The sequence below is a fragment of the Arvicanthis niloticus genome, chromosome 7 (assembly GCF_011762505.2).
Source record: "Arvicanthis niloticus isolate mArvNil1 chromosome 7, mArvNil1.pat.X, whole genome shotgun sequence".
In the NCBI taxonomy this organism is placed as follows: Eukaryota; Metazoa; Chordata; class Mammalia; order Rodentia; family Muridae; genus Arvicanthis; species Arvicanthis niloticus.
The window spans coordinates 41,834,842-41,862,386 of NC_047664.1; the positions used below are offsets into that span (position 1 = coordinate 41,834,842).

General features: G+C 49.9%; 1 protein-coding gene across 4 annotated transcripts in view; it reads left to right on the forward strand.

The window, feature by feature from the left end:
* Positions 1-27,545, forward strand: part of C7H4orf50 (chromosome 7 C4orf50 homolog) — an 83,995-nt gene that overhangs the window by 4,522 nt on the left and 51,928 nt on the right. For 3 of the 4 annotated variants that reach the window (XM_076938400.1, XM_076938398.1, XM_076938399.1), the window contains exons 2-9: positions 82-185; positions 552-941; positions 5,940-6,078; positions 9,079-9,624; positions 14,316-14,430; positions 15,336-15,454; positions 17,494-19,923; positions 26,353-26,526. In XM_076938400.1, the coding sequence (XP_076794515.1) occupies positions 658-941; positions 5,940-6,078; positions 9,079-9,624; positions 14,316-14,430; positions 15,336-15,454; positions 17,494-19,923; positions 26,353-26,526 (3,807 nt within the window). In that variant the 5' untranslated portion in view covers positions 82-185; positions 552-657. The remainder of the gene's footprint in view (positions 1-81; positions 186-551; positions 942-5,939; positions 6,079-9,078; positions 9,625-14,315; positions 14,431-15,335; positions 15,455-17,493; positions 19,924-26,352; positions 26,527-27,545) is intronic. The other variant, XM_076938401.1, reaches the window with a different exon arrangement.

Sequence of the window (27,545 nt, forward strand, 5' to 3'; positions counted from 1 at the left end):
CACACTTGATCTTACAGCACCTGGGTTACAAAATGCATTCTCGGTGTGGAGTCAGATCTGGCTGTTCCTTCCCATCCGTAGGGTTTGGACAAGCTGTTCCACCTTCTGAGGTCTTTTGATTTTACCATCTCTAAAATGGTCATGAGGATGCCTACCTCATAGGGTCACCAGGACAACTGGACTAGGTAGGTGTGAGATAGCTCTTGGTATGGCATTACTGTCCCACCTTCTTTGCCTGGCAGAGTCTAGGTCCTTGGTAAGTATGTGCTACATTCAACAGCAGCATGGGCCCTCATTTGTTATGCTTGGGAATGAGCTTTGTTTGCTTTGGAGAACCTGATGGTACTCCTTGGAAAACATCTTTTTCCTCTTTGTGTGCATTGCTAAGCATTTAATTCCAGATGGCTGGTCTGAACTTCATTCTAGCTGTGGTGTATTCTAGCAGGCCAGCTTGTAAAATGAGATGCTGGTTCGTATTGCATGACGTTTGTGTGGATGAAACCCAAGCTACCCACTCATGAATAATCCACCTGTCCTTGTTCTCCTCAAAGGACATTTTTCCGGGACAATCCACAGGCACAGTAGCCACCTCAGAATTTCCAGAAAGTCCGTGTTGTAGACATTTTTATTAAGTCTGGGCCAGTGAAATGTTTCCAGATGGAGCCAACAGCCCAGGGACAGACTGAGAAAAGTTTCAGCTACGTCATCAGAGCTCCCAACATTGATGGCTCTGATGGGATAAATGTGGATGTGAAGATTGACACCTGCTGGGTGTTCCGAGATGTGGAGGAGAGTGACAAGGAGCAGGGATGCCTTCCAGAAACAGCCAGCAGCCTGGACCTGGACACAGGGCTGCTCAGGGAGCAGCTAGAATCCTCAGAGCAGAAGCTGTTGGCAGCTGTGGACAAGCATGTGATATCAGAGTCAGGGCTGAGGAACAGGTGGGTATAACCCTGTGAGCACTCTTGTGTGGGGAGAGGGGGCATTGGTGAATCCTCCCAACACATGGTCCTTTTAATCCTGTCTCCAGCTCAGGTTCCAGGCTCATCAGAGGTGTAGACCCAGTCTCAGGTGGTCATCTACCCTCACTTCTGTCTGTCAAGGCCTGCTCTGTACTTGCTCATCATCTACTGGGCCCAGTCAGTAGCAAGCACCGGCGGTGAGGAGGAAGGAGAGAAGCCTCATCTCCCCCTCACCTCAGTTCTGTTATGGCTGTGCCCAGATGAGTGTGCTTCTCTTTGTGGGCCCAACTTCTGCTGTGTGGCTTGGCCCAAACCTTGGTCACATGCTTCCCTTGGGTAGTCCCTTAGCTCCAGGAACAGAAGCGGCCCCAGAGTTGCTGAACCAGCTGTGTGTCATCTCTGTCTGGCCTCCCAGCTCCTCCATCCTCTTGGTACAAGATAAAAGCCTCCCTCACCCAGCTGTTTTTTTCTCTACTGAGCCTCTCATATGGGCTCTGCTGCCTGGTGGAGTCAACACAGACCCAGAATGGCCATTTGAATCTAGGTCTTTTTCCAACTCCTATCCTCTTTGGCTTTTTCCTAATGGCACTTTCCCTCTCTTTTCTTTCATCTCCTCCCCCCATTTTTCTCTCTTCTACTCCCCTCCACTCTTCCTGTCTTCCCTTCCTTTAGTGGTGCTGGGGATAGAAAGGCCTTGAATATTCTAGAGCAGTACTATTCTGCCTGGTTACATCCCAGCCCTTCCAATGATTTACTTCTCCCTCCCTCCTTCCCTCCCTCCCTCCTTCTCTCCTCCCCTGCCTCCCTCCTCCCCTCCCTCCCTCCTTTCCCCCTTCTTCCTTCCCTCTCTTCCTGATTTTCTCCTTCTCAAGAGGCAGCTTCCATGGCCAGCTGGCTGTACTGTTATAGGCCTGTGACAAGGTGGGGGCATCATGAAGGGTGGGTTTGGTAGAGGAATGTTGTTCTCCTGGTGCTGGTCAGAAAGAGCGGCAGTGGGGTCCTAGGGGAGTTTCTTGAGACTGTGTGTTAGTTATGTTTCCTGTCACTGTGAACAGACACTCAAGTAATTAATGAAAAGGGCACAGGTTAATTGGGGCTCACAGTGGGCTTCAGTCTGTGTTGTGAATTCATTGATTTGGACCCATAGTCAGTGGGGTACCTTAGCAGAGGTGCCTTTGCAGCTGGAGCCCGGGGTGAGGCTGTATCCACTGTTCTCTTTGAAGACATAGTACTCATCTTTCAGGAAAGGGCCAAGGGATAGGGAGGTAGGATCTGTGGCAGGGCTGAAGGAGAAAAATGACCACTCTGGCCTCCACTTTGGCCCAACTTGAGGCTTGTGATGTATAGAATGTTATTGCCTCCTTTGCCAGATGGGGGAGCTATAGAGTCAGGGACAAGAAGAGCTGTAGGGTCTAAATGGCCCACTAGGAATGCTGAGGCCCAGCTGACTTCCTGGAGGGTCTGGTCCCCTAGGAAACTGAGTGGCTGGGAGTACACACTGGACTTGCTGCAGCCACAGAGTTAACATGTAGGGCTGGTGAGATGGCTTAGTGGGCTAAGGTGCTTGCCGCCAAGCCTGATGATATGAGTTCAATTCCTGGGACCCTCATGGTAGAAGGACAAAATTAACCCCATAAAATTGTCGCCTGACTACCACACATGCAGTGCTCTCCTAGGCTCCACAAAATAAAAAAAAAATAAATAATTAAAAAGTGTTAACATGCCAAAGGTTTTTTTTATTATTGTTGTTATTATTATTGTTGTTGTTGTTATTGAAATAATGCAGAGCTGGGCGAGGAGGCTTATACCTGGAATCCTATCACTTAGGAGCCCGAGCCAGGAGGATTTCTGTGAATTATGGGCCAGCCTGGGCTACAGTGTCAGCTCTTGTCTCAAAAAAAATGAAGTTAATTAACTAATTAAAAGAGATGGATAAAACATAAAAATAACAAGCTGAATTGTTAGACAATGGATTGGGAAAAAACCCCACTCCCATCTCACTAAACTATGCTTCACAGTCATTTCTGACTTAATGTAGCAAAGTCACACTGGGCACTTGTCACCCTCTTGCTCTGAATCAGACCTACCTGCTCGGCAGATGTTCATGGTGAATATTCTGCTTGTTTTATGAAGGAGATGCCAAGGCCTGGGATGTTGTGTCATGTGCCTCTACATCCCTTAGGGCAGTAAGACTTGACTCCAGGTACCCAGGAGTCTAGCCTGTGGCCCCTGTGGACCCATATATTCATGACAGAACCTCTTAGAGTCACAGTACCTGCTGTGTTGACAAGCCTCAGGTGATTATTTTAGTCAGAAAAAAAAAATGCCTTGCCTTTTTCCTAGTCCTGAGTATATGGGTTTCCTGTGGCTGCTGTGACAAATGGCACAGACTTGGTATCCTTTCTTGGAAGTAGCATGGTAGGATTGGAGACAGGACTTCACAGAGCCCGTGCTGGCCTCAGGCTTGCTCTACAGCCATGAACTCTCGATCCATTTGCCTTTCCCTCCAGGGTGCTGAGGTTATAGGCATGCGTCCATAATACTTGGTGGCTTAAAAACAACCTAAAGAGATGGCTTAGTCTGGAAGGTGCCTGTTTTAAAAACACTAGGACCTGAGTTTAGATCCTGCACACCCAAGTGTGCACCCAGGGGTGGTACACACTTGTAACCACAGTGTTGTGAAGTCAGAGATGAAGGCTCAGAGAAGCTCACTTCTCCAGCTGAAACAATGAATTTCTCACTCAGTAGGAGGCTCTATTTCAAAATTTAAAAAAAAAAGTGGAGGGTGGTTGAGGAAGACACCCCATGTCCACCTCTGGCCTCACACATGCATGCATCTGCCCTCACATAGTGTTTCTAAAGCAGACAGACAGACAGACAGACAGACAGACAGACAGACAGAAAGACAGACAGACAGACAGACAAACAGACAAACAGAAAACCAAGCAACAGAAATCCATATGTGGTTGATTAACAGCTCTAGAGGCTGGAAATTAGGATTCAGACTTAGCTTAGGTTGTTAGTAGGGCCACACCCAGACACCTTTGGAACTCTGATTCCTAGCTGGCTGGTCCTCACTCCTCAGCTGAGCATCCTTCTTCGACTCCGAGCCCGCCTCCGAGCTGCAGCAAGCAGGGTGCCTTAGTGGCACCGTGGCTCTCTTCTCCACAGTCACCGCCACCCAGGCCTCCTTCTGACTAGCTGAGACCAGGTGGTGGGCGGGAGCCATCTCCTCTCACAGAGTTGACTTCACCTGCCCTGCAGCCTTCTGTACACATGAAGGGCAACTTTTTTTTTCCTGCAGGGACCAGGATCTGGATGTATCTGTGGACATAGCTCGGCTACTGCACTGAGCTGATTGAGTCAGGAGAAGATTGTCTTCTGAGGTCAGGGCAAAGGTGGCTCCCCAAAATAAAGAGAATGGCTTACGTTTTCCTTTTTGACTCTCAAAAGAAGTGAGAAGGTGCCAGTTCACCTCCTGACTATCCTGAGAAGACTTGTTCAGGAGGGATAGAGGGACCTCCCCTAGAAGAGAAAAACCCTTGGTGAGATTTTAAATAGTAAGACTATTCCCTTTCATCTTAACAAAACCCTGTAAGCAAAGTACAGCTGCCTGTATCTTACAGATGACAATCTGAGGATCATAGAAATAAGCTAACCCAGTTGAACCTCCAAGGCTGTAAAGACGGAGCCTGGCCCTCCTAGTGGGTCAGGTCTGAGCTGGAGGAGGAGGTCACTGGTTGGTTTTGGGTAAAGGAAAAAGCATGCACAGAGGTGGTAGAGGGATATCTCTGGCTAACACTACCTAGCATGGAGACAAGGCTAGCATTGAACAGGAGAAGGAAGTGTCTTGTCTGGCGGTTCTTCTGGTGGGGGCATTGCTTTGACTTCCCCTTCAAGTGTTCCCAGCACCCTGCTTGTGTCACCTCCTCTATTTGCAGTCAGGGTTTGTCCCCTCCTGGCTAGGCACAGTCTTTAGAGTCTTGTTGTGCCACACAGAGTCCTGCATGGCTCAGGTGCTCCCTGTGTCAGTCCTACAGGCTATTCTGAGCATCTCATGTGGAAGTACAAGCCACACCGACATAGCCATAGTTTCTGTTTTTATCACAGAAACATTTTGACTCTCAGTCATTTCCTTAGAAGGTATTTGTAAGTTTGGAGCCAGAATGGGAAGCAACAGTGAGTAGGGTTAAAAGTCACCCTGGGATCCACAATTCTGTGTGACCCCGGATATAATCACATCTTGGGTCTTCCATTTTCTCCTGTGTGAAATCTATGACCTGGAGGCTGCATTGTCTGATGGTGCAACAAAAGCTCCCCATCGGCCTCCACTCAGTGTCTTTCGGTCTTCATATAGGGCTGAGAAACAAACACACAACATTGAATTCTGTGGCAAGGGATGTTGGTGTGTGTATATACACCCATATGTAGTGTGGATATCCATGCAGCACGCATCTGCATCTGTGGAGAGGCCCAGATAGGACACCAGCCTGTCTTCCTCCATTACTGTCTACCTAATTGCTTAAAAGCTCACAGTTTTGCTTGGCAGGTTGACCAATAAGCTCCTAAGGTCTGCCTGTCTCTGTCCCCAGTGCTGGAGTTACAAGGATGGCTTTTATGTGGGTATTGGGGATTTGAACTCAGGTCCTCATGCTCACTGAACAAGTGCTCTTACCCACTAAGCTATCTTCCCAGCCCTTAGAGGCAGAACAGAGACTCTCTAATGAGAGAGATATGGCTGGTTTGGTGACTTACTCGGTCATCCAAGTGCCAGGAAAGTGGGAGGAGAATGACCATGAGTTTGAGACCAGTTTGGGCACAGAGCTCGAGCCCAAACTGATGAGATATGTGAGTGGATTACAATGAAACCCTTATACCAGCAGCTGAGCTGGACTGGTGGTGGTGGGGTTTACACAGTTGCTTGGACACTCTGTCTTCACTTCCTACCCTGAGCGTTTCCTGCTTCTGTTCCCACAGGGTCCAGGAGCTGGAGCTGTCAGAGAGGAGGCTTCTCTTGAAGGTGGAGCAGCTGAGTGCCTGTGTGGCTCAGGAAAGAAGCACCACACTCCATGTCCAGGAGCAGCTGCAGGCACTGAAGGGGACACTTTTCAGCCAGGTTCATATCCCTTCCACTTCCTAGTGCCTGGTCATGTGATCACCCTGATCCTCAGTTTTTCTGTCTGACTTCTTCCTGTTTGCCTCCCAGGGAGGTATTGGCGTTGGTATCTTTCTCATATCTGGGTCCCTGAGCCACAGGAGTTGGCCAGTGCAGGTTTCTGTCTTCAAATCAATGCATGCAGGTGGGGACAGAGGAAAGATCTTCACCTGGTCTTGGGTGAAACTTGGGTACGTTGTGGGTGTGGCGGGAAAAGACACTTCAGGGAACTGGGTACAGAACGTCCCAGACCTTGCTGGGAAAGGTATTTCAAGTATGGGGATGAGGCAGACCAACACGCTGTGGAGGGCCAGGAAAAGACGTATGTGTGGGGAAGAAAAGGCTGGTAGATACAGCAGGAACTCTAGAGGTGTCATTGCAGAAATAACCTACTAGCCATGGGGCTGGCACTAGGAGGCCCAAAGAAGACAGCTGAAGCTTCAGGGAGTAGGGAGGCAGGGCACAATAGGCAGCCCCACGAAGAAGAAGTGAGTGGTTCAGGGCTATGTTGTGGAGGCAAACCCTAGTTCTACTGCTGTATTGGCTGTGTGACATTGGACAAGTGGCACCACCTCCCTGGGTCTGTTTGCTCTTATGTAAAATGGTGGTCATGGGAGCTAAGTGAGTAGATACGCATGGAACCATCTGAGAAGAGGGCATCTTAATAATGTTATCTGCACTGGCCGTTCTTATCCATTGTAAGAAAGCTTCCAGGGGGCAGGTGAGGCAGGCCATATTTGGGGAGGAATATATACCAGATGTACCCAAACCTCTGCAATAGGTGCACAGTGATGCCTGGGCACTCAGCTTCCAGGTTTCAGGGATTACTCTTTAAAGCACAGCTTAGGGGTTTTAAGATTGTAGGGTGCAGCCCATTCATGGGATGTGACTTCAACATGAACAGGCAAGGCATGCACTAAAGGGGGTGTTGTTTCTCAAGTCTCATTCAGCTGTGTCTTTGTGTGTGTGTGTGTGTGTGTGACATGTGTGATGGTCCTTTGTGTTTCTGAGAGTGGGAAGCTGTGGGACAACCAGGGTACATAACATGATATTCACCGAGACGAAAACATAAGGTGGAAAGTTCAGCTCAGCTCAACTCAGCCCTTGGGTACCAGGGGCCAGCCTGGAGTCACTCTCACCTTTCCCCTGACCACTGGAGGCAGACTTGGGTTAAACTGGACCCTCGGCTCACACGTCCTTAGCCTTTCAACTCTAGGGGAGTCTTCCTAGAAGAAGGGGACAGGCTGTGCCTCTGCACTGGGGCGTGTGGTTCGTCTGAGGAGACACTGTAAGGGTATTTTGAGCCTTGCTGTCTGTATAGCTTGGATTCCCAGGGGGCATCAGGGACAGTCCTGCAGTGGAGATGCTTGTAGTGTGGTGGCAGATGAAGGGTAAGGGTGACATGCAAGCTACTAATTGCATTAGTGGGATAAAGGGTGTTGGGGAGCCCAGGGAACTATAGGCCCTTTGCACATGTTTCTCTGTTGTCATTACATGTCATGTGAGGAATGGTCTTGTGTGTGGGTGTGGTAGGGTCCAGCCCACTGTGGGCTGATCCTGAGCTGTCTAAGAAAGCAAGCTGAGCACGAGCCAGAGAGCAACAAGAATGTACTCACAGACCTGTCAAGAAGCCCATTTACAGATTCAGTGGTTTGGTCAGGGTCACATGGTGTCCAGCTGCAGCCCGTTTCCCAACCTTAACTTGTAGCCTTTACGTTTTTGGTGGAGATTTTGGAACTCGAGAGTCAGTATTGTGTGAACAGGCTTTTGACATTTAAAAAAAAATGCACCTGATCTGTCACAAGTGGCAGCTTTGCTCTGGTCATATTCCCAGAAAGTAAAGAGGCCTCATTTCTGCAGTGAGCTCTGGTCATCCTGAGAGGTGCCAAAGGCCCATCCACCCATGCCATGGGTCACCAGGCACCCAGAACCATACAGGCACCCAATACAGAATTCACACCATCATAAAGTCAGAAAGACCCAGAAAACTCAACTCTAGTTTTTATTTCCTTCCCACACCCAATCAATAAACTACCCCACGAAGCCAGCCTGGGCTGGTCTTGCACATCCTTTCTCCTTTGCCAAATGCTTCTTTCACTGGCAGGCTCTCTGGCAGCAGAGGGAAGCAGCTAGCTGGTGAGAGAAAACACTGCCCACAGAGGCAGTGTTTTCACCTCAGTCCAGTTTACTGTATGTGGTAGGGAGAGGCCTGAGTGTCAGAAATATGGAGAGATGTTCCCTGCTCAGCAAGATGGCCAAAGGGACAGAGGGAAAAGCCCTTGAGTCAGGCACAACGCTCTCATGCTGTGCTCCAGAGCTGGCTGCAAGAATTTTTTATGTAGATCGCTTCTGAATGTGTGGTGGGGCTAATGACAGCTTTATTTCAGTGGGGGGATGGGGACGGGGTATTCATGGTTTTAAGCAGCTGCTGAGGCTTACTGGTTCCTGCTCAGCTCACATCACTGAACTAGGAAGCTCTGGAAAGTTCTGTGGTGTTTGGAAATTGGTGTGGACTGTTGAGACTGAACAATTCCAGAGACTGTGCAGGGTTCTGCCCCTCCAACCCACTGCACACTCTTCCACAGACTTAGGGACCACATGGAGATTTGGGCTATGACAAGGGTGAGGGGAAGGTGACTCTTGGCTACAGTGTCAGCAAACTCAATAATCAGCTTAACTTTAGAATGTTTATTTGTTTTTTGGGTGCACATACTTATGTCACAGTGGAAGTTAGAGTCCAACTTGTATAGGTTTTCTCCTACCACATGCAGGTACTGGAAACCCAGTTTGGGTCTTCAAGCTTGGTGGCAAGTGACCCTCTGAGCCATCTTTGGTCCCAGCATAATATTTTAATGAAAAATACCCACCATATATAAAATAAGGGAATGTTAGGAAGAGAAATCAAGGCGGGCAAGGCGCGTGCCTGGGACTCCCTGACGTCCCCATCACCGCAACTCCTAGGTGCGGGAGGCAGAGAGTGCGGTCAGAAGGCAGCGGCGGTTGCAGGAGCGGCTGCGGCGTAAGGACGAGGCGCTGGCACGGCAGGCGGCGGCCCTGAAGCGTTGCGGGCGGGTGCAGCGGCAGCAGCTGGGCCTGGTGCGGGAGCAAGAGCGTGTTCTGCGGGTGCAGGTGCAGCGGCTGGAGCGCGACGTGCGGCGCCTGGGACGCGCTGCGAGCCTCCTGCTGGCTCAGTTGCATGCCGCGGACTCGTCGCCTGGTACGGGAAGCGCCCGACCGCAGCTTCCGACCAGTCCCCTGGGTGACCCGGAGGTCGTAGAGCTGAGCGCGCTGCGAGCCAGGGCGGAGCTATCAGAGCGAGAGCGGGCGAAAGCGGTGCGCAGGCTGCGTGAGCACAGCGCCACCGAGCGGCAGCTGCGGGAGCAGCTGGAGGAACTGCGCTGCTGCGTGTATGGGATGACGTTGTCAGAGATAGGCCTGCACAGCCAAGTGGAGGAACTCGCCCACCAAAACCGGCGCCTGCGGGCCCAGCTGGGGCACGGTAGCCCGGTAAGTGGCCGGAACCCAGGACAGGAATGATCTCTTGTCCTCCTCTGACTTTTGTCCAGCCACTTGATTAAGGTCGTTTCCCCATCACTTATCTGAATCAGAGGCTGGTCCATCCTTCACCAACTCAGTCTCTGGCCCCATCATCCATACACACGAGGTCGCCATTGCCCTTCAACACATTTGCCTCACTACCCACATTGCCAGCCGTTTGATATCTTCCCATTTGCCCATGCACTTTCAGAGCCCCATGTCCAATTGTACTGTACCCCACCGCTAACCTTGGCGGTCTTCCCCTCACCCACTGTTAAGGGCTTGGATATACAATGCCCTCCACCCCCAAACTCATGTGTTTGAATCCTTGGTCTGGGCTGCTGGTTCTATGGGGGGTGTGTGTGTGCTGGGGAACCCTTAGGTCTGACAGGTGTGTTCAATCTGAAGCCCTTGGGGTGCATTCTTTCCGTAATAGCTATGCATGTGGCCCAACAGAAGACCCAAGACTTAAAACAGTATGAGCTTTTCAAAGAATAACAATCATGAACTTCTTAGTGAACTTGGTAGTGAGGACCTCAGAGTCATAATGCTGAAAGGTTAGACGAGCCTGCTAGGAGGGGGTCTGGGTGGCCAAGGTGGATTGCTGGGGTGACTTGAGGTTCTAGTGCTGGAGCTTCCTAAGCCCTTCCAGCTGAGAGGAAGCAGAATCCAAGCTCCCTTCCAAGCTGCTCCCAGCCCCGTGCCTTCCTTGCCATCACTGTAGCCTCTACATGAAGAGGCAGAATAAACCCTTCATCCTTTAAGTTGCTTTGCCCAGGTGTTTTATCACACTGGGAAAGAATCAATGCACCCCAAAACTAGTCTAGTCTTTCACACCCAGCTCAAGGTCAGAGCACCCACAGATTCAGTGTCAGAGACCTAGTTTGTAGATGGTGCCTCGTGGCTGCTGAGTCCTTACAGGGGGTAAGGGGCACCTCGGGGTCCCTTCCTACTTAATCACCTGCTAACATTATTGCCTTGGTGATTAGATTACAACACATGAATATAGGGGGTAGAACAAACATTTGGGTGGAGGCAGCCATCTGTCCACTATGCTTCCTTGTGCTCCCATTCACCTATATCTTCCCCATCTGTCCACTCATCCAGATGGTTGCCAGGCAGCCAGTTGCCCCTCATACCCTTCACGCTCCCTCTCTCTCTCTCTCTGTTCATCCATCTATTTGGCACTGATTGGGTTCCGACAGTGTGCAAGCCATGTGAGAGATGGGTCTCAACCCTGAGTATAGGTCCCCTCTGGCCCAGCCCCTTCCCCAGGACACATACCCCCTCTCGTGATCATTCCATGTAGTGAGCAACATCCTCTCCTGGGCTGTGAACTTCCCAGGCAGGTCCAGCATCCACTGGGCTTTGCAGCCTCCGTTCCCAGCAACAGAACACAGGGTCCAGGGACTGCAAAGGTTTGGGCCTTATCTGCTCTCCCCATTCTATCTCTTTCAACTTGGGTATGCTTCTTAAGCCAGGGAGGGAAGGCTGGGCATTTATTTCCTCTTTACTTGACAAAAGAGTAAATATCTTCGTTTAATGTCTTCCTGCCAAGTGCCAGGTGTATTCAAAGCTTCCTTTCAAAGCTGTGGAAACAGAGACAGCTTCGCTCAGCATTCTTGTACCACAGAGAGGAAGCAAAGGCTCAGGGCGGTGGTATCTTACCTGTTGCCACGCCGCTGTTGAGAGACAGACCTGGAAGTTGGTCTGTATTAGGCATGGCGTCAGGGTGGGTGATCCCAGCTGCGTTAGCCCTGTGCTAATAAAGCCAGAGTGAACTCAGTTCCTTTAGAGAAGAGGGAACATTTGGGAGGCAAGTAGATCAGGACTTCAAGCTACATAGCAAGTTCGAGGCCAACCTGGGCTGGTTCAGACTCTGCCTCAAACAAAACCACAACAAAACCAGATGGACAATACAAACTAATGGGGTTGTTTATTAAAAAATTCAAATGTTCTCCAGATAACGACAGTTTGTCTCTTGCCCGGGTGAGCTTACCAACGGTGCGGTGATCTGTTGTGTATTTGCACTGCTTTGTCTACCGCCTGTCCCTCCTGTGTGCTTCTTGTTCGTCCACCGAGAGGAAAACAAGTGTACACTCACCATCGTCTCCTTGTAATTCTGAAAATAAACGATGCGTACATGGAACTTGTCATTTACAGTCTTTTCTGTGATTGCCGTAAGTGTGCTTTAGGCAATTGGCCGGAGGCTTTATTCTCCCATCTTGCCATTATCCTGAGTGCTGGGACTCACTGTTTCCTCAAAGCCCTTCTCTGAGAAGACGACCAGGTTCCTAGATGCCTGGCAGGGTCTTGCTGTTATTTGTCCCTTTAACCTCTCCTGCATCAAGGGTTGTTCTCACCAAGCTCAGAGAGGGCAAGTGATTTGGCCACAGACACCAAGGTAGCATCGTGGCCAGAAGGGAGTCATGCCTCCCTCTTTGGTCCTTTGCTCAGGGGCCAGAGTCAGTAGCTCTTTGGGGCTTTGGGCTTGTCAGTGGCTGGATCCTGTGGGATCTATGCCCTTAACTGAAAAGCCATCATTGGTCACAAGCATCCATGACGTCAGTGTTACATGCTCTCTCTTCAGAAGGCCCTGTGCTTTGAGGAACACAACTGCTAGTGACTCCAGTTTCTGGAAATTCATGGCCATCTTCTGAAGGCTCCCGGACACACATGAGCCAGCATTTATTCAGACACAATAATGTGCACATAAAACAAAATAAATAACTCTTAAAAACCCCCAAAGACAAGTGATAAAAGACTCGTGAACATGTGTGAAGATTCCAGCAACACACACACACACACACACACACACACACACCCCATTCATATATGCCCATACATGAACACACATAGAAAACAGAAGGGGCCACTGCTCTCCAGGGTTCATTTGGCCTTTGGAAACTTAAGCCTTTGGGGAGGGCTTATTAAATGCCACAAGGAAAAAAAAAACTTTCTCACTTATACCAACCTGATGACTTATAGCAAGTCTCACTAATCTAGGTCTCCCACGACCCATCGACCTTATTGGTGAACTACTAATTACTATATCACTATTTTCTTGAACCAACTTTTTTATTATCCTTATAGGAATTAACATTATCATTACAGCCATGGGGTCTATGCGACCATGGACTCCATGAACAGATATTTACTGTTCTCATTGTTGTGACCAAATACCTGACAAGAAGCAGCTTAAGGCAAGGAGGATTTATTTTATCTCACGACATGGGGGTAGAGTCCTAGCAGAGTGGAACAGGCATGGTCACAGGGCCATGGGTCAGCTGATCACACTGTGTTTGCACTCAGGAAGCAGAGAGTGGACAGGAAATGGAACTAGTATGTTAAGTGTGTGTCACCTCAAGGCCCGCCCCCAGTGACCTACTTTCTCCAGTGGGGCTGCAATTTCTGAGGGTTCTACAACCTTCCAAAACAGTGCCATTAACCTGTTTCTATGACTTCTAAGAGTCTATGATGCAGCCAGGGTTTGGTTTATGAATAAAAGGATGCAGTACCAACTGTTGCACAGAGAATGAGGTCACAAGCACAGAGTGGCAGAAGGAAGAGACATGGGGGAGGGTGATGGGGACATGATTGGTGGAAAGGTCAAGGAAGGCTGAAGAAAGGCTCCCAGGGGACTTTGCGGGGCACTAGGCCTTTACCTACTACCATCCAGCATGGATCGTATGCTCCCAAGGCTGAACTGTTGCAAAAAGGATTCCAGATGAGGGGCAGAAGCTTACTGAAGTGTGGCCTTGCTCAGGGCCACTCAGGTATCCCCTGGCTCAGTCACAGTCCTGCCCATGACCTGGGGCCTACAGTCACTGGCTGGACCACAGAGCAAGATGTATGCCTGAGATGGAGACAAGCTTTTTATCTTGCTGCACAGGAGAAGGGTGAGAAGGGGAGGCACCCTGGCCTGCTTTGCTTTCCAGTTTAAGTTGCTGGCCAGATGTTCGGTGGAATGGGGACAGGGCCAGAAGCCAGCTACAAAGAAACATGTAAGACAATTGGCTGGCTGTTAGAACCCTTCCCCAAAGTAGCAGAAGGAACAGCCTGTGCAGAGATCTAGAGACAGAGAATGTGGCCAGCATGGTGGCAGGCCAGGAGGCTGCCATATCAAGGCCAAGAGCCAACGAGGGGCATGACAGCTGGAACTGTCCGTAAGGGTCCCCCAGGACCATTGTGGGTATTTTCCTCTGTGTCCACACAGCTGGCCCCATGCAGGTCTGGGGGCAGTTTCTGGGTCACTAGCTGCTGTCTCCTTTGGGACTTGCTCACAAGGGAAAGATAGGAGCATTCAAAACACCTGAGCAGATGCTAACTTTCCAGTGGGACAGAGAGACCACATAGAAGCAAGGCTGTGACCTAGTCCTACCAGACAGTTTCTTGTCTGTATGGACAGACTACTCCAAGAATAGACTGCAACCCATTTAACTTACAGAAAGAATCTCAAGAGTCAACAGGAACTGTGTGTCCTGGTAAACCAGTGTCCCCTATTAGGCCCCATGGCCAACTTTGAGCCCACTGCTTTATGACCTGTTTGCTTCCTTTAGAGACATCTGACCATTGCTATGAAGGAGGAGCATAGGCACAGGTGTGGAGTGGATGCTTCAGATGGGAACTTATGGTTGTTCAATTTTTTTGTCTTTCTCAAGGGTGCCTTGGGCTACGCACAGAGTGATTCTCTGCCTCCTCTAAGGGCAGAGGTGCTGGATTCCTGCAGCAGCCACGGCTGCCACAGTGATGTGCTTGGACTTCAGGGCCTGGCAGGTTTGTGGATGCTGTGATACATAGAGGGGCCTCCTGGCAGCCCTCTGATAGGCCATGTTAGTCTTCATGTTATTACAATGTTGGGCAGGGTGGTTTACTCCTCTCACAGACAAGCCAAGGCACAGAGAGGCTTAAGGTCACAGAGCTGGTCAAGGCAGAATCAGGGTGTGATGTTCTAGGGGGTCATTAGCTTAGGATAATTGTCCAATTAAACTTATACACTTGACACTCAGCTGCACGTTGGTAGTGGGGCCTTATCCTCACAGAGACATCTGTGGTAAGCAGGGGCCATCCTAGCACCCATATACCCTAGGTGACTCCTTATGTTGAGAATGAGACTTATGACTCAGTCTGAGAATTGCTGTGGCTTTGAGGTCCCTGCTCTCAACTGCCAGACATAGTTTCCCACCTTCCTGCTATAGGAGATCCTGATTGTTCATCCTTAGCCCTCCAAATGCAAAAGCATCCCACAGTTTCTTGGTACCCAGGGCTACTGGTTGCAGCAGGAGGCAGTTGATGCTCCCCTCTCGTCACATCTGGAAAGCAGAGCTGTTGGAGGGATTAAAGCATGATATAACTTGGTGAGACTGTTCCTGGAAGCTGTGCAGGGTTGGGGTACAGGTATTGCCCTGCTGACAGATGAGGACACCGAGGGTCCTAAAAGCTTCATGGGCTTGGTCCAGCTACGGTCCACGGAAGTACCTTGAGAACCAGTTCTGCTCACGGTTGGCAGTCATTCACATCTTCCAGCCTCGGGTCCTCGCCTGGCAGAGGAGTGGAGCTCGCCAGGAGTCACTGGGCTAAAAGAGAGTCAAGAGAGACATCTGTCAGCTGACGCAGTTCTTGGTGGCCATTGTAATAGATCTTCCATGAGTGATTTTAACCTCAGGGTCTTGCTGTTCTAGGTCAGCTCTCAGAAGAGCCCCCTAGTTGCGTTAGAGATGGACCAGAGCCCCACATGATGGTGTCAGCAAGGATCAGAGACAAGCTTCAGAGAGATCTGCCAGGGTCTGAGCATAGACAGGTAAGGCCAGAGGTGTTTTTGGATATGAGGATCAGTGGGGCCTAGGTGGTGTGCCCACCCTGGGGAAGCTCCAGATTTGGAAGAATATTCTGGAAGTGATTGAGAGGAAAGTTTGAGGGATTGGCATGCAGTGTGCTGAGACCTAGCCGAGGAATAGGGTGGGATGAAAAGAAGCCCCAAATAAGTGTGCCCGGACTGGGCTACCCCAAGACACCCACGTTGCCTTAGTGAACCCCCACAGAGCAGACACTACTGCTCTATCCAGAGATGATGACTGAGGGGTACTGGAACTCCCCAGAGCTCCCCAGCCCCAGAGGTGTATAGCTCCAGTCTCCTTCTTTTGTACTCTGTGCCACTCCAACATCTGGTCTTGGGAGCTGGATCTGAATTCTTCCTGACATTGTGGCAAACCACTGATTCCAGCTTCTGCCTCTTGTCCTTAATGACAAAGCTGAACTGAAAGTGGTGTTCTGATATGACTCTGGTTCTGAACCTCATTCGTACATGCATGCATTCATTCATAGATTTAGGCATCTGTGTATTCATTTATTCACTTCCTGAAACATCATCCCCTCACACAGTTTGGCTTCATGTAGAGGAAGGAATTCCACACAGCAAGAGAGAGAGCTGACCTGACTCCAGTAGTCACTCTTCCACCTGGCCCTAAAGAGTCATGAGACAACAGGAAGGTGAGGCCCTGTGTGCCAACCACTCATCCTGTTTATAGATGGCTCAGAAACACATCAGGAATGTTACTTAGTCTCAATGCTTCAAAAGTTTGGGAGATCTGTGCTCTCCTTATTGAATGAACCCCTCCCAACCTCAGGGGGCTTCTAGACCTCCATCTCTGAGCTAACACATTTCCTGGCTTCCAGAGCCACCCCCCCACCCCCAGCACCAGATGCCTTCTGGCCCCAGGCCCTGCATTGCTGATGAAAACGAAGCTCCAAGACCTATGACTAAGAAGCAGAGGCTTAATCCACATCTCTAAATTATGGACCACAGTCTCTCTCTTCCTCCCTTCATGTGTGTCCTTTGTTATGCACCATGTCTGTCTCTATGCTAATTCTACTGTCTCTAATCTCATCACTGAGTTAGAACTGCATGTCACTGCTGCCTTGAGGTCCAGTCCAGATCTTTTAATTTAGGGGTGCCCAGTTTGCAAATGTAGGTGTGGGCTCCTGAAGCCAAAAGATTCCCCCCAGATTAGAGGCAAGGTTTAAGCTTCTTTCTGCTGGTCAGAGTCCCTATCAAGAGTCTGACCACCTTCCCACAGCCTCCTATATCACAGGGAGACTGAGAAGCTCAGGGGCTGGTAGAAAACTGGAGCCCAGATCAGGCACCCAGTCTCCTGCTCTACTCTGGGGTGCTGTGACCAGGCATCTCTCTTGCTTGGTAGACATGTGGTATAAACAACTATAAAAACATTCAGGGCCGTCTAGGAAAACCCTTAGGTGAACTTGGCACAGCTCCAGGCCTGGAGCAAAACAAAGACCAGCCTGTACCCCCTGGGGGAATAGGGAGTCCATATAACACTGTGTACTAGAACCTTCCACCTGTGATTGGTGTTTTCAATCTGTGCCACCTCAGATGGCAGCTACAAGCCATAGGGTGGCTCATAGCCCTGCAGAATCAAACCTCTTTAATAACTTCTTACATTCTGTGGCATTTGTGGATACCATGTTGGATAGGAAAGGGCCACAGGAAGTGTGGGTCACCCTATAGACATGTGTGTATGATCTGTTATGGTGTAGTCTGCAGAAGATAAGTAAGGATGGCCAGGGGGTGCTACAAGGGATTGAGGTCTTTGTGAGGAGGCAGTGCTATTTGGCTTGAGATAAAGGGATGTTTCTTGAGGATATCTGGGAGAAGGAGAATCCTGGGCAGTGGGAGGAGCTCCTGGTGAGGTGGGAGAGTACACAAAGGAGATGTACACAGTGGTATGAGCAGGTTCCGAGAGTACTGTGGGTCATGATCCTGTGGGTGGGACTCAGCAGGCCAGGCATGTTTCATATTTCCTCTCCTCTTTCTGCCTGCAGGATGCTCTTGTCCAGTCCCACCTAGATCCACAGGTTCTTCGGCTGCTGTGTAGCTGTCTCCCAGGGTCAGGCATGGATGAGCCACTCTGCTCCTTGGACTTGGCAGGAGTTTCAGAGAATCTCCAAACGGTTGGAGCCCAAGAACCCCTACTGCTGTTCCCCACGTCCATGCTGCAGCTCTGGGGACCTGCTGGAGGCCCAGAGCTCTTACTGCCACCTCTGCTCCAGGAGTGTCCTCTACAAGAACTTCAGACCCAAGAAGAGCTGAACAGCACACCCTCGCCTGCACCTGGAGCTTTGGCACACCCTGGCTGCCATTGTAATCTGGCAAGGAGCCATGACACCTCCCTCAGCCAGGAGTCCCCACTCATTTCCAATGACCCATTTCTCACAAAAGGGCTCAAGGAACCAAGAGACACATGGAAAGAGGGAAGTGGGCCTCCAGTTGGAAGTGCAGAGGAGTGGGGGGTGATGGGAACCTTGAGTGGGATAAAGTCAGGGCTTGATGACAGATGCCTGCTGCTCCTGCAAGGTGGTGAGAAGCTGTCCTTGGACACTGAGGTCCATGCCCCAGCAAGCATGCAGGAAGGGGGCAGGGCTGCAGATACCCAGGCTGTGGGCCCCTTTCCTTGGCTTCGTTCAGAATGTCTAATACTCCCTCTGAGTGGGACAGCCTCTAGGTCACAGGACTGTCCTGATTCCCTGAGCAAGAGAGAGAGTATGGAAGGACATGGCTGGGAACACTTGGTAAATCTGTCTCCAGAGAAGGAGGAAAAGGCCACCAGCGTCAGGGCTCACGGATCCCGAGAGCCAAGGACAAATCGTAGTCAGCTCCCAGCAGGAAAGGGCAAAGATGTCTGGAGGAGTGCACAGGGCAAACGGGGCCACCAGCTGTGCTTTGGAGTCACTGAGCTCCTACAGAAGGAGAGATCTGGGGATGAAAAACAAGAAGAGATGCAGATCGGAGTGGCATCAGACCTGCCTTCTCTGAGCCCTGAGCAGCCTGAGTTCAAAGCCCATGTGGGTCAGGAAGAGTGCGTACTAATAGATGATCAGGATTTGCTACAGTTTTCCAGACTGGCCTCAGCAGGTGCCAGCAGTGAAGGTCCTTGCTCACCACAGGCTCTGATCACAGGACAGGACAGGTATGCCCTCCAGACAGACACACTGGAGAAGGAGGTGGAGTCATGCTTCCAACAGCTGACAAACCCGAAGTCTGTGTGTGGAGATCCCCAGCAGATGTCAGCATTGATGAGAGGGAGCCACGGTGCCATTCAGAGGTGGTGGGACATTGAGGAGGGTGTGTGTTTTCAGCAGGCATTAGCCAGCCAGGATCTGAATGCAAAACCCAACAGGAACGATGAGGAAGTGGGGCTGGACAAGGATGTGGTCCTATGCAATGGAGAAGTTCTTCCAGGAGGAGCACTCAATGGGGATAAAGCCAACAGGGGACCTGCAGAACTGGGTGGGAGCCAGCTCCCTACAACATGGTGTACCCTAAATAAGTCCGGAAGCCGGTTCCATCAGCTCCTTGCTAACATGAAGAAAGAGAGAAGTCAGGTTTTACTTGATAATGCCAGGCTTCAGGGAGACCAAGAAGGATGTCACAATGAAGGATGCCCTTGTGAAAAGGGGCACGGAAGAGAAGAGGCCGAGACACTGAGGCTGGAGCAGGCAAACCAAGCTCTGCAGGGAGAGCTGGCCCGCCTCAGGCACGAGCTGGACCAGTGCCTGCAGGCTGTGTCCGATCTAGAGGAATGCAATAGGAAGAATTACTGCAAGATTTCTGAGCTGGAAGAGGAGAACGAGAAACTGAAGGGGGACCTGGGTCAGCTGCATAAGGCCGTGTCTGAAAGTGTCAGGAAAGCCGGGAGCAGGATCAAACACGTCGCTCTGGAAAACACAGAGCTCAGGGATCTGATCTCAGAGCTCGGGTTCAGTTATAAAGGACTGATTAAAGACACAGTACTAGGGATAGAAGACATGGTCTGGGCTCTGCAGGGGGAAAACAAGCACCTTGTAGGCAGGGTCCAAGGCCTGGAGAGGGAGATCCTGCAGATGAGCAGGGATCCAGGGGAAGAAAAGTGGTACTCCCAGGGCAACTCCAACATGGCGGGAGACAAGGGACACACTGAAGACAAAGAGGTCCAGGTGACTATGTTTTCAAGACAACTGAGCACAGGAGCCTGTGGGCCATCCTGGGCTAAGATATCAGATGCGATTGAAGGACCATCCTTAGAATTAGAAGATTCCAGATGCAAGGCTGATGCTAGTATGACCTTATCAGTCTGTGCAGTCACCACAGGGCATCAGGAAGCACACACCAATGGGGCAGGGGGAGACAGAGCTTGGCTGCAGAAAGAACAGAAGACACCATGGTGTTCTGTGCAACAAGGAGAGCCTCAGAGGTCCCAGGGCTACAGCCCCCAGGTATTTTGACTTCTCTTCCTCTTTAGCTAGCTCTGTGAGAACTCTCTAAGGACATAGGTATCCCTATAGCAGCCACAAGAGGGAATTAGATCACCAGTCCCATTTGCTAGATGAGAAATCCAGGCAGAAAAATGAAGGGGTTTGCCTGAGGTCAGGCAGTTATGGAGGCTGCAGCTGAGAGGAGCCTGAGATCTCCCTTTTGACTTGCAAGATAAGCTCGAATCTCCCAGTGGGTCCAGAGAATTGGTGGGTCTGGGTCTGGGTCTGGGTCTGGGTCTGGGTCTCTGGGTCTCTGGGTCTCTGGGTCTCTGGGTCTCTGGGTCTCTGGGTCTCTGGGTCTCTGGGTCTCTGGGTCTCTGGGTCTCTGGGTCTCTGGGTCTCTGGTCTCTGGGTCTGGGTCTGAGTGAGTCTGGTCTGGGTCAGAGGTTGAGTGTGGGTTTGGGCTCGTGTCTGGGTCTGAGGCTGGCCTCTGGTTTGCACTTTGGAATCATACCTTGTATTCCCCATGTGAATAGTTCAAACAGCCCAAGCCAGCACTCTTCAGGCTGGGTCTTACAAAGTTGTTGCAGACAGCAGTGGGCCATAGAAGGTAGCAGCAGAGTAGAGACTGGTTTGTTCTATAGAGATGTGGGATTCTAGTGCAGACATGGGATCTCCCTTGGAGTCACCCTCTGCTTCCAGCACCGCACCCACATCAAATCTCAATGTTTGTAATTCCCAGGATGAAACACTCACACTGTTAATGTCTGGGGACCATTGGTGCTAAGACTCTGTATCACTCAGGCTCTCTCTCTCTCTCTCTCTCTCTCTCTCTCTCCCCGTGTGTGTGCTTCCATCTGCCCCCCCCCCCCCCATTGCTGGCTCCTGCTTCCCTCCCTCTCCTCTCTCCTCAGCAATTCTAGCCACTGTCTCAAAGAACAGCTTTTGGCTTTTTACCAGTTTTCTTTATTGTCTGCACTTCGTCTTGTTTGTGTGTGTGTGTATGTGTATTTGTATGTATGTATACATGCATACATACATAATTCTTTCTCCCACAGTAGCTTATATTCCTGCATAACTTACTATTATTGTTCTAGTGACCAGTCTAGAAACTCTAGCATGTATCTGTCATTTAAATTTGCCTTAGGTTAATACCTTTGTATCATGTCCTCAAATCATGCCAAAAAAAATCTTTCAGTATTTAACTCTGCCTATTCTCTGGTATCCTGTTATATATTCTTTTCAGTGTATAATAAGCCTCATGAGCCGTCGTTACCGCTGATTTGAGAAGGCATTGGCCGTTCTTGCACACACTCGTATGTTTCTGTTGTGTCTATTCTTCGACAAGAATTTGGAGGAACGCTTTGCTGCTGATATTTTTCATAGTAAGGATTAGGTGGAGACTGACTTTCTTGTGTTTGTCTTTATGTACGGAAAGGTTGCTCTCACTAGCCTTGAAGATCCCTTCTCTTAGATTCAGCACTGCGGGTCCACGGCTTCCCCTCACTCGGTGCTCAGAAGAGGCTGCCTTCCGCTGTCTTCTGCCTCCCACTGTCTCTGCTCAGACACTGGTTGTCATCACCATCCTCCACCCCCAGAATAAACGTTGTCGCTATGTCTGACTGCTTTGAAGATTTCCTTTTTATCTCTGGTTTCTGGTGGCTTGGTGGTTCTGTTTGTACTTTTTATATACACTTTCCCAAGCTCTTTGAACTTGTATATTTATGTCTTTCTTCAGATTTGAAAAATCCTTGGTTATCATTTCCTTTAAAATTCTTTTGCATGTTCAGGGTTACATATGTATGTATGTCTACCATGTGTGTGTGCTTGTGCATGTGTAGTTGTGTGAGTGTGTGTATGTGTGCGCGTGTGTATATGCAATGCAATGCATGTGCATGTGTGAGTACAGGCATTTGGAGACCAGAGGTCAACCTCCAGAGTCACTCTCTTGAAGCTATAACGTGTATTTTTTTTTCCAGACAGGGTTTTCCTGGGATCTGGGGCTTGCCAGTTAGGCTAGAGTGACTAGCCATGGAGCCACAAGATCTGCCTGTCTCAGCCTCTCCAGTGTTGGGATTACAAATGTGTGCTACTTAGCTGGGTACTGGGGATGGAGCTCTAGTCCCCAGCCCTGCAGCAAGCATCTGGACCTCACAACCATCTCTCCAGTCCAGTGGTTGTTCTTTTGTGAAGAATTTATTCTTATTTTTCTTCCACCTTCTGGAATTTCAGACTTTTTGGCTGACTCTTTTATCTTTTGAAAAAAAATTATCTTAGGTTTGCAGGTCTGTGCTTCTGTTTGGGAGTTTTCTACTGATTTTTCTTTTAATTTGCTAACTCTGTGTTCTGTTGTGACCCACCTCTTGCTAACTCACACAGCGAGCTCCTGATTCCATCCATTGTACATTGTGGACCTAGAAAACCCATTTTATTATTTACAAAGAGGCAATGCTGACCATATGCTGAAATTGTCCACCTTTTCATCCATTCAATTTATCTTTCAAATGTGGAAATACGTAAGCCGCTGACATTTTGTAGGGTCTCATCTGCACTCTAGTGTCTGGATCGTCCCTTTGCCTGCTTCTGTTCGTCTGATGTTTTGGAAGATTGTCACGTTTCTCTGTTTCTTCACATATCAATCATTCAAAGAGCTTCTGGGGGGTTGGACCTATATATGATGTGTGTTAGAGGTCCCTGGTCACCTCTTCTTCCAGGTGGTGCTGTGTGTATCTGGTGCTGGCCCCTCGTGGGGTGACTGCTGCGCATCATGGTATTCCCGTGCAAGTCTCTTTTGGTCCTAGAGTGTGCTGTGCCTCTCACAGTGTGGTACTTGCTCCTAGGACATCCACCCTTCTGTCATGGAGGCTGAGTTCCTGAAGTGTTCAGCAAGATGGCTTTGGCCTGGTTCAGCCCAAACACTGTCACATCTCAGCACTGTGTGACCCTGAGGTCCTGGTGGTTCACCTCCCAGCAGAGGACCCAGGAGGACATTTCTAGGGCAGCAGTTGGGCTTCTTCTCTGCAGCTCTCTCTCCCCTGTTCCCCACACCCAGCTGAACCTCATCTCTCCCTCCTTTCCTGCAGCCCTGTTCTCAGCAGGGGAACTAATTTCCTGAACCATGGTCTACAAAGGGCTTCAGAGAGAAGCCTGGGGATCCCTGCACTGGCCTCGAATCTTCATTGCCCACACTACCCACCCCGCCCATCACCACCCTGGATTTCATAGTTTTTCAGTAACAACTATTCTGACCTAACCTGGCAAGAACTGGAAATCCTAGGGGGTGAATAGGGAGTAGGGAGTTTCAGGATATTGTAAGACAGCTGTTTGGGCTCTGAACCAGTGAAGAGTCAGACTTGTGTAAAAAGAAAACTAAGCTGGTGTGGTTGCCACAGCAGACAGGCCATGGTGTGAGATGGAAGGTGTGTATGTGTGTGAGGTGGGGAGAGGCAAAGAGACAGAGGGGGAGGGGGAGGGGGAAGGAGAGGGAGAGGGGGAGGAGAGGGGGAGGGGAGAGGGAGAGGGGGAGGAGAGGGGGAGGGGAGAGGGAGAGGGAGAAGGAGAGGGAGAGGGAGAGGGGGAGGGAGAGGGAGAGGGGGAGGAGAGGGGGAGGGGAGAGGGAGAGGGGGAGGAGAGGGGGAGGGGAGAGGAAGAGGGAGAGGGAGAGGGAGAGGGAGAGGGAGAGGGAGAGGGAGAGGGAGAGGGAGAGGGAGAGGGAGAGGGAGAGGGAGAGGGAGAGGGAGAGGGAGAGGGAGAGGGAGAGGGAGAGGGAGAGGGAGAGGGAGAGGGAGAGGGAGAGGGAGAGGGAGAGGGAGAGGGAGAGGGAGAGGGAGAGGGAGAGGGAGAGGGAGAGGGAGAGGGAGAGGGAGAGGGAGAGGGAGAGGGAGAGGGAGAGGGAGGAGAGGGAGAGGGAGAGGGAGGAGAGGGAGAGGGAGAGACTGGGTTTGAGGACCACAGAGGGCATTTGGGGATCACAGCCAAGAGGTGACATACAGTTGGGAAATGTGGAATTAACAGGATTTAGGAATGATGATCAGAGACAGAGGGTGAAGAAAGGTCCTTCTTTCTGTCACAGAGTCACTATTGGGCCTACGGCCCTCTCATAGCTCCCTGTCATACTGGACCTGAATCCCCAGTTCTTACAGTGAGGGTACAGCTGAGAGTCTCCAAGGCTGCAGGAGCTTGTGTCCACACCTGAGCAGCCGCACCCTGAACTGCAGAAACCAGACTGAGTTCTCTGCATCCTTCGTTGGCCTCTCTGTGCATTTCAGCTTTCACGTGGGAACCACTGCTGCTGCTGACCTTCAAGTTCAGGGCAGCCCTGCAGCCTGGGTTCAGGGCAGGGGGGTGGAGGAGCAGACTGGGCAACACTCTTCACAACTCTGCAGTCATTGATGTACTTGTGCCGGGGATTTGTATCATCAGAATAGATAAAGGCTACAGTTTGGCACTGTCACAACATGGGCCACAATGTCTGCTACCACAGCACGGATGGGGCCAGAGCCTCTGCTCAGAGCCTTCTAGGAGCTTCCATAGCTTTTAGACCTCCTTTCTGCCCATTGGGTTGAATGACCTGTGTCTGTCATTCTCCCAGTCAACCAGAGCTCCTATGGGGTGTCTCTGCTGTCCCTAAGCCTAAGCACAGCATGCAGTCAGCTGCCTAGACTTGGGCACAGGCAGACTTCCCCACTTACTACCAGATCATGCTGTGGGTACTCTCTTAGGATCCATAGGGCAGAGCCCTTGTCCAAGTCACTAGAGGCAGGACACAGCAACGAGCCACCAAACTTCTCAAAGGCCACATTGTTTTGGAGTCTGGAGCTAAATTTTATGGAGCCATCCGGAGCACCCATCTGTTCCTGACAGACCCCAGCCTGTGAGTCTCAGGCCTACGCAGTGTGAATTTCTATTAATTAAGAAAAATATCACATTCTGTTACTGTGGTCCTTGTTCATAGGGAGATGTCCGATCAGTCACTGCCCTCTCCTCTTCCACTTGTCTCTTCCTCACTCAAAATAGCTTGGGATCCTCTCCACCTTCTCCCACTGGAGTGTGGAATGGTGGGAGACATGGAAGGAATGGGTTGTTTTTTAAAAAAAGCAAGGGATAAGGGTGTTTCTGAGCTCTCCCTTCCTTCATGGAGGAGACGATCCCTGTGACCCGGAACCACTCCTTCCCATGTGTACCTTAGCATTAGGATCAGGACGGCTCACTCCTTGCTCAGCGGGTTTAGAAATCCTCCCGCTGTGATCTCAAGAACCCACAGGTGTGTTCCCACCATGGACAACAAGGTCTACCCCCTGACAGAATTAGCACAGTCATGTTCAGCACAACTACAGATATCACTTCGATACTGAGTGGGAAACCGCACATGGCAGGAGAAAGAAAAAGTTATATAACTTTTATCAGATTTTATAGAGGAGCTGGAGAGATGGCCCAGGGGTAAGAGCACTTGCTGCTCTTTCAGAGGACCCAGGTTCCATTTTTCCTAATGTCAATGTTAGGCAGCCCATAGCCACCTAAAACTCCAGCTCCAGGGGATCCGTCTCCATCTTCTGCTCTCCTTGAGCACTGTACTCATGTGGCCTACACTCACACTCACATACATATAAATTAACACTCTTAATCTTTAAAAATGTATAAAGAAAAGACACAGGTATGTGTGCATATGTGTGTATATGTGAATTAATAAAATGATGAGGACTCAGCACACAGGACCACTGGGGGAAATACTGTCACTATTACTGATCCTGCTTCCCTCAGGGCAGGAAGCTCCTTCTTCCCTGACTCCCGTGGCATCCATAATGAAACCTACTATCATAGTGTTCTGTCAGAGAATAGGTGGCAATTTGGTACTGGTTTAAGCCAGAGCTCATGGGAAATTTGGAATTGTCTGCCTTATATAAAGTCATGAAGCTTTGATGGTGTGAGCATCTGACAGTTTGAGTTGTGTGTAAAAGTTCATTTGTTTTTCTGTGTTTCAATGCAATAGTTACTGACAGTGATCAAACAGGACCCTGTTGATAGATCCTATTTTGCATATTTTTGAGAATAATATTCTGGGAATGTTGTTCTGCAGTTCCATCTACCTTCCCCTCTCCTCTCAAGATATCGACTGTGACTCACACATTCATATGTGCACATAGAGGCACCATGTGGGAAATGGACAGTAGTAATAACAGGGGAGCATAGAATTTGAGGTCATTCTTTATTCATATTCTATGTATCTCTCTGTCTGAATGTCTGTCTGTCTATCTTTATCTCTCCCCCCTAGTTTCTATCCCTTCCTCCATCTCTCTCTCTCATTCCCATTCCTTTCTTCTTTCTACTGTGAGAAAAAAAAGAAACAGGATAGATAGATGATGGATGGACAGACAGACAATAGAACATGTACTGGTTGTTGGCTATGGCACTTTATCACCTGAGAATTTCACCTGCACTTCTTTTTCTCAGCTCCAAAACTCCAAGGCTGCTGCCTCTGAGGAAGACACCAAACTATGCATACAGCGACTCCATCACCAGGTGCGGACCCTACAGTGCCAGCTCAGGGACCAGGGCTGTGTACTGAGGGAGCTGCAGGCAGCTCGGGATGAAGCAGTGGGCCTCCAGGATAAGTTCAAAAGCAAGGTAGGCTGGGCCAACCCTTCCTCACCCTCCAAATGTTTCCAGACCTCAAGAAGTGAGAGCCAACAGCTTGATGGTGTTGGCTAGAGATTTAGAGCCTAGAGTGATGTGAGGAAGAAAGGCACAGGGTCTGGAGTTTTTGCAGCTAACTCTCCTCCATCAAAAACAATATGTATATATGGGTTTTTAAAGCATCAGGCACTGTCTCAGGGTTTCTATTGCTGTGATGAAACACCATGAACAAAAAGCAAGTTGGAGAGGAAAGGGTTTATTCAGCTTACACTTTCACATCACTGTTCATCATTGAAGGAGTCAGGACAAGAATTCAAACAGGGTGGGAACCTGGAGGCAGGAGCTACAGAAGCTATGGAAGGATGCTGCTTACTGGTTTGCTCCCTGTGGCTTGCTCAGTCTGCTTTCTTATAGAACCCAGAGCCACCAGCCCAGGGATGGCATCACCCACAACAGATTTGGGTTTTTCCCCACCAATCACTAATCAAGAAACTGCCTTTCAGTTGGATCTTATGGAGGCATTTTCATAATTGAGGTTCCCGCCTTTGAGATGACTCTCGCTTGTGTTAAGCTGACATAAGACTAACCAGCACAGGCGTCTTCAGATATTTTCAAGAGGAACATTCAGCCCTTCCACTGCAGGAGACCTGTGTGGACATGATTATAAAAGTTCAGAGAGAGACTCAAGGTGGACTGGCTCAGGACCTTGGCTGTGGAGGACGTTTGGACCAGCGTGGGTCTAAGCTCATGCAGACCTTCATAGGCACACTCACACAAAATGACAGAAATTCCCGTTGCACTTGTGTTGACTTCGGTCCCTCCTGAGCCTGCAGCTTTGTAAAATGTTTCCATTTGAGGAAGCCTGAGGAAATGCACAGGGGAACCCTACCTTGTTTCTCTTTTGGCATTGACCCTCAGGGATGACACATATCTGTAATTGATTTTAATTAAACATGATACATGTTCATAATCTTTTATACAGAAACCCCAAAGCACCTCAACATGTCCTC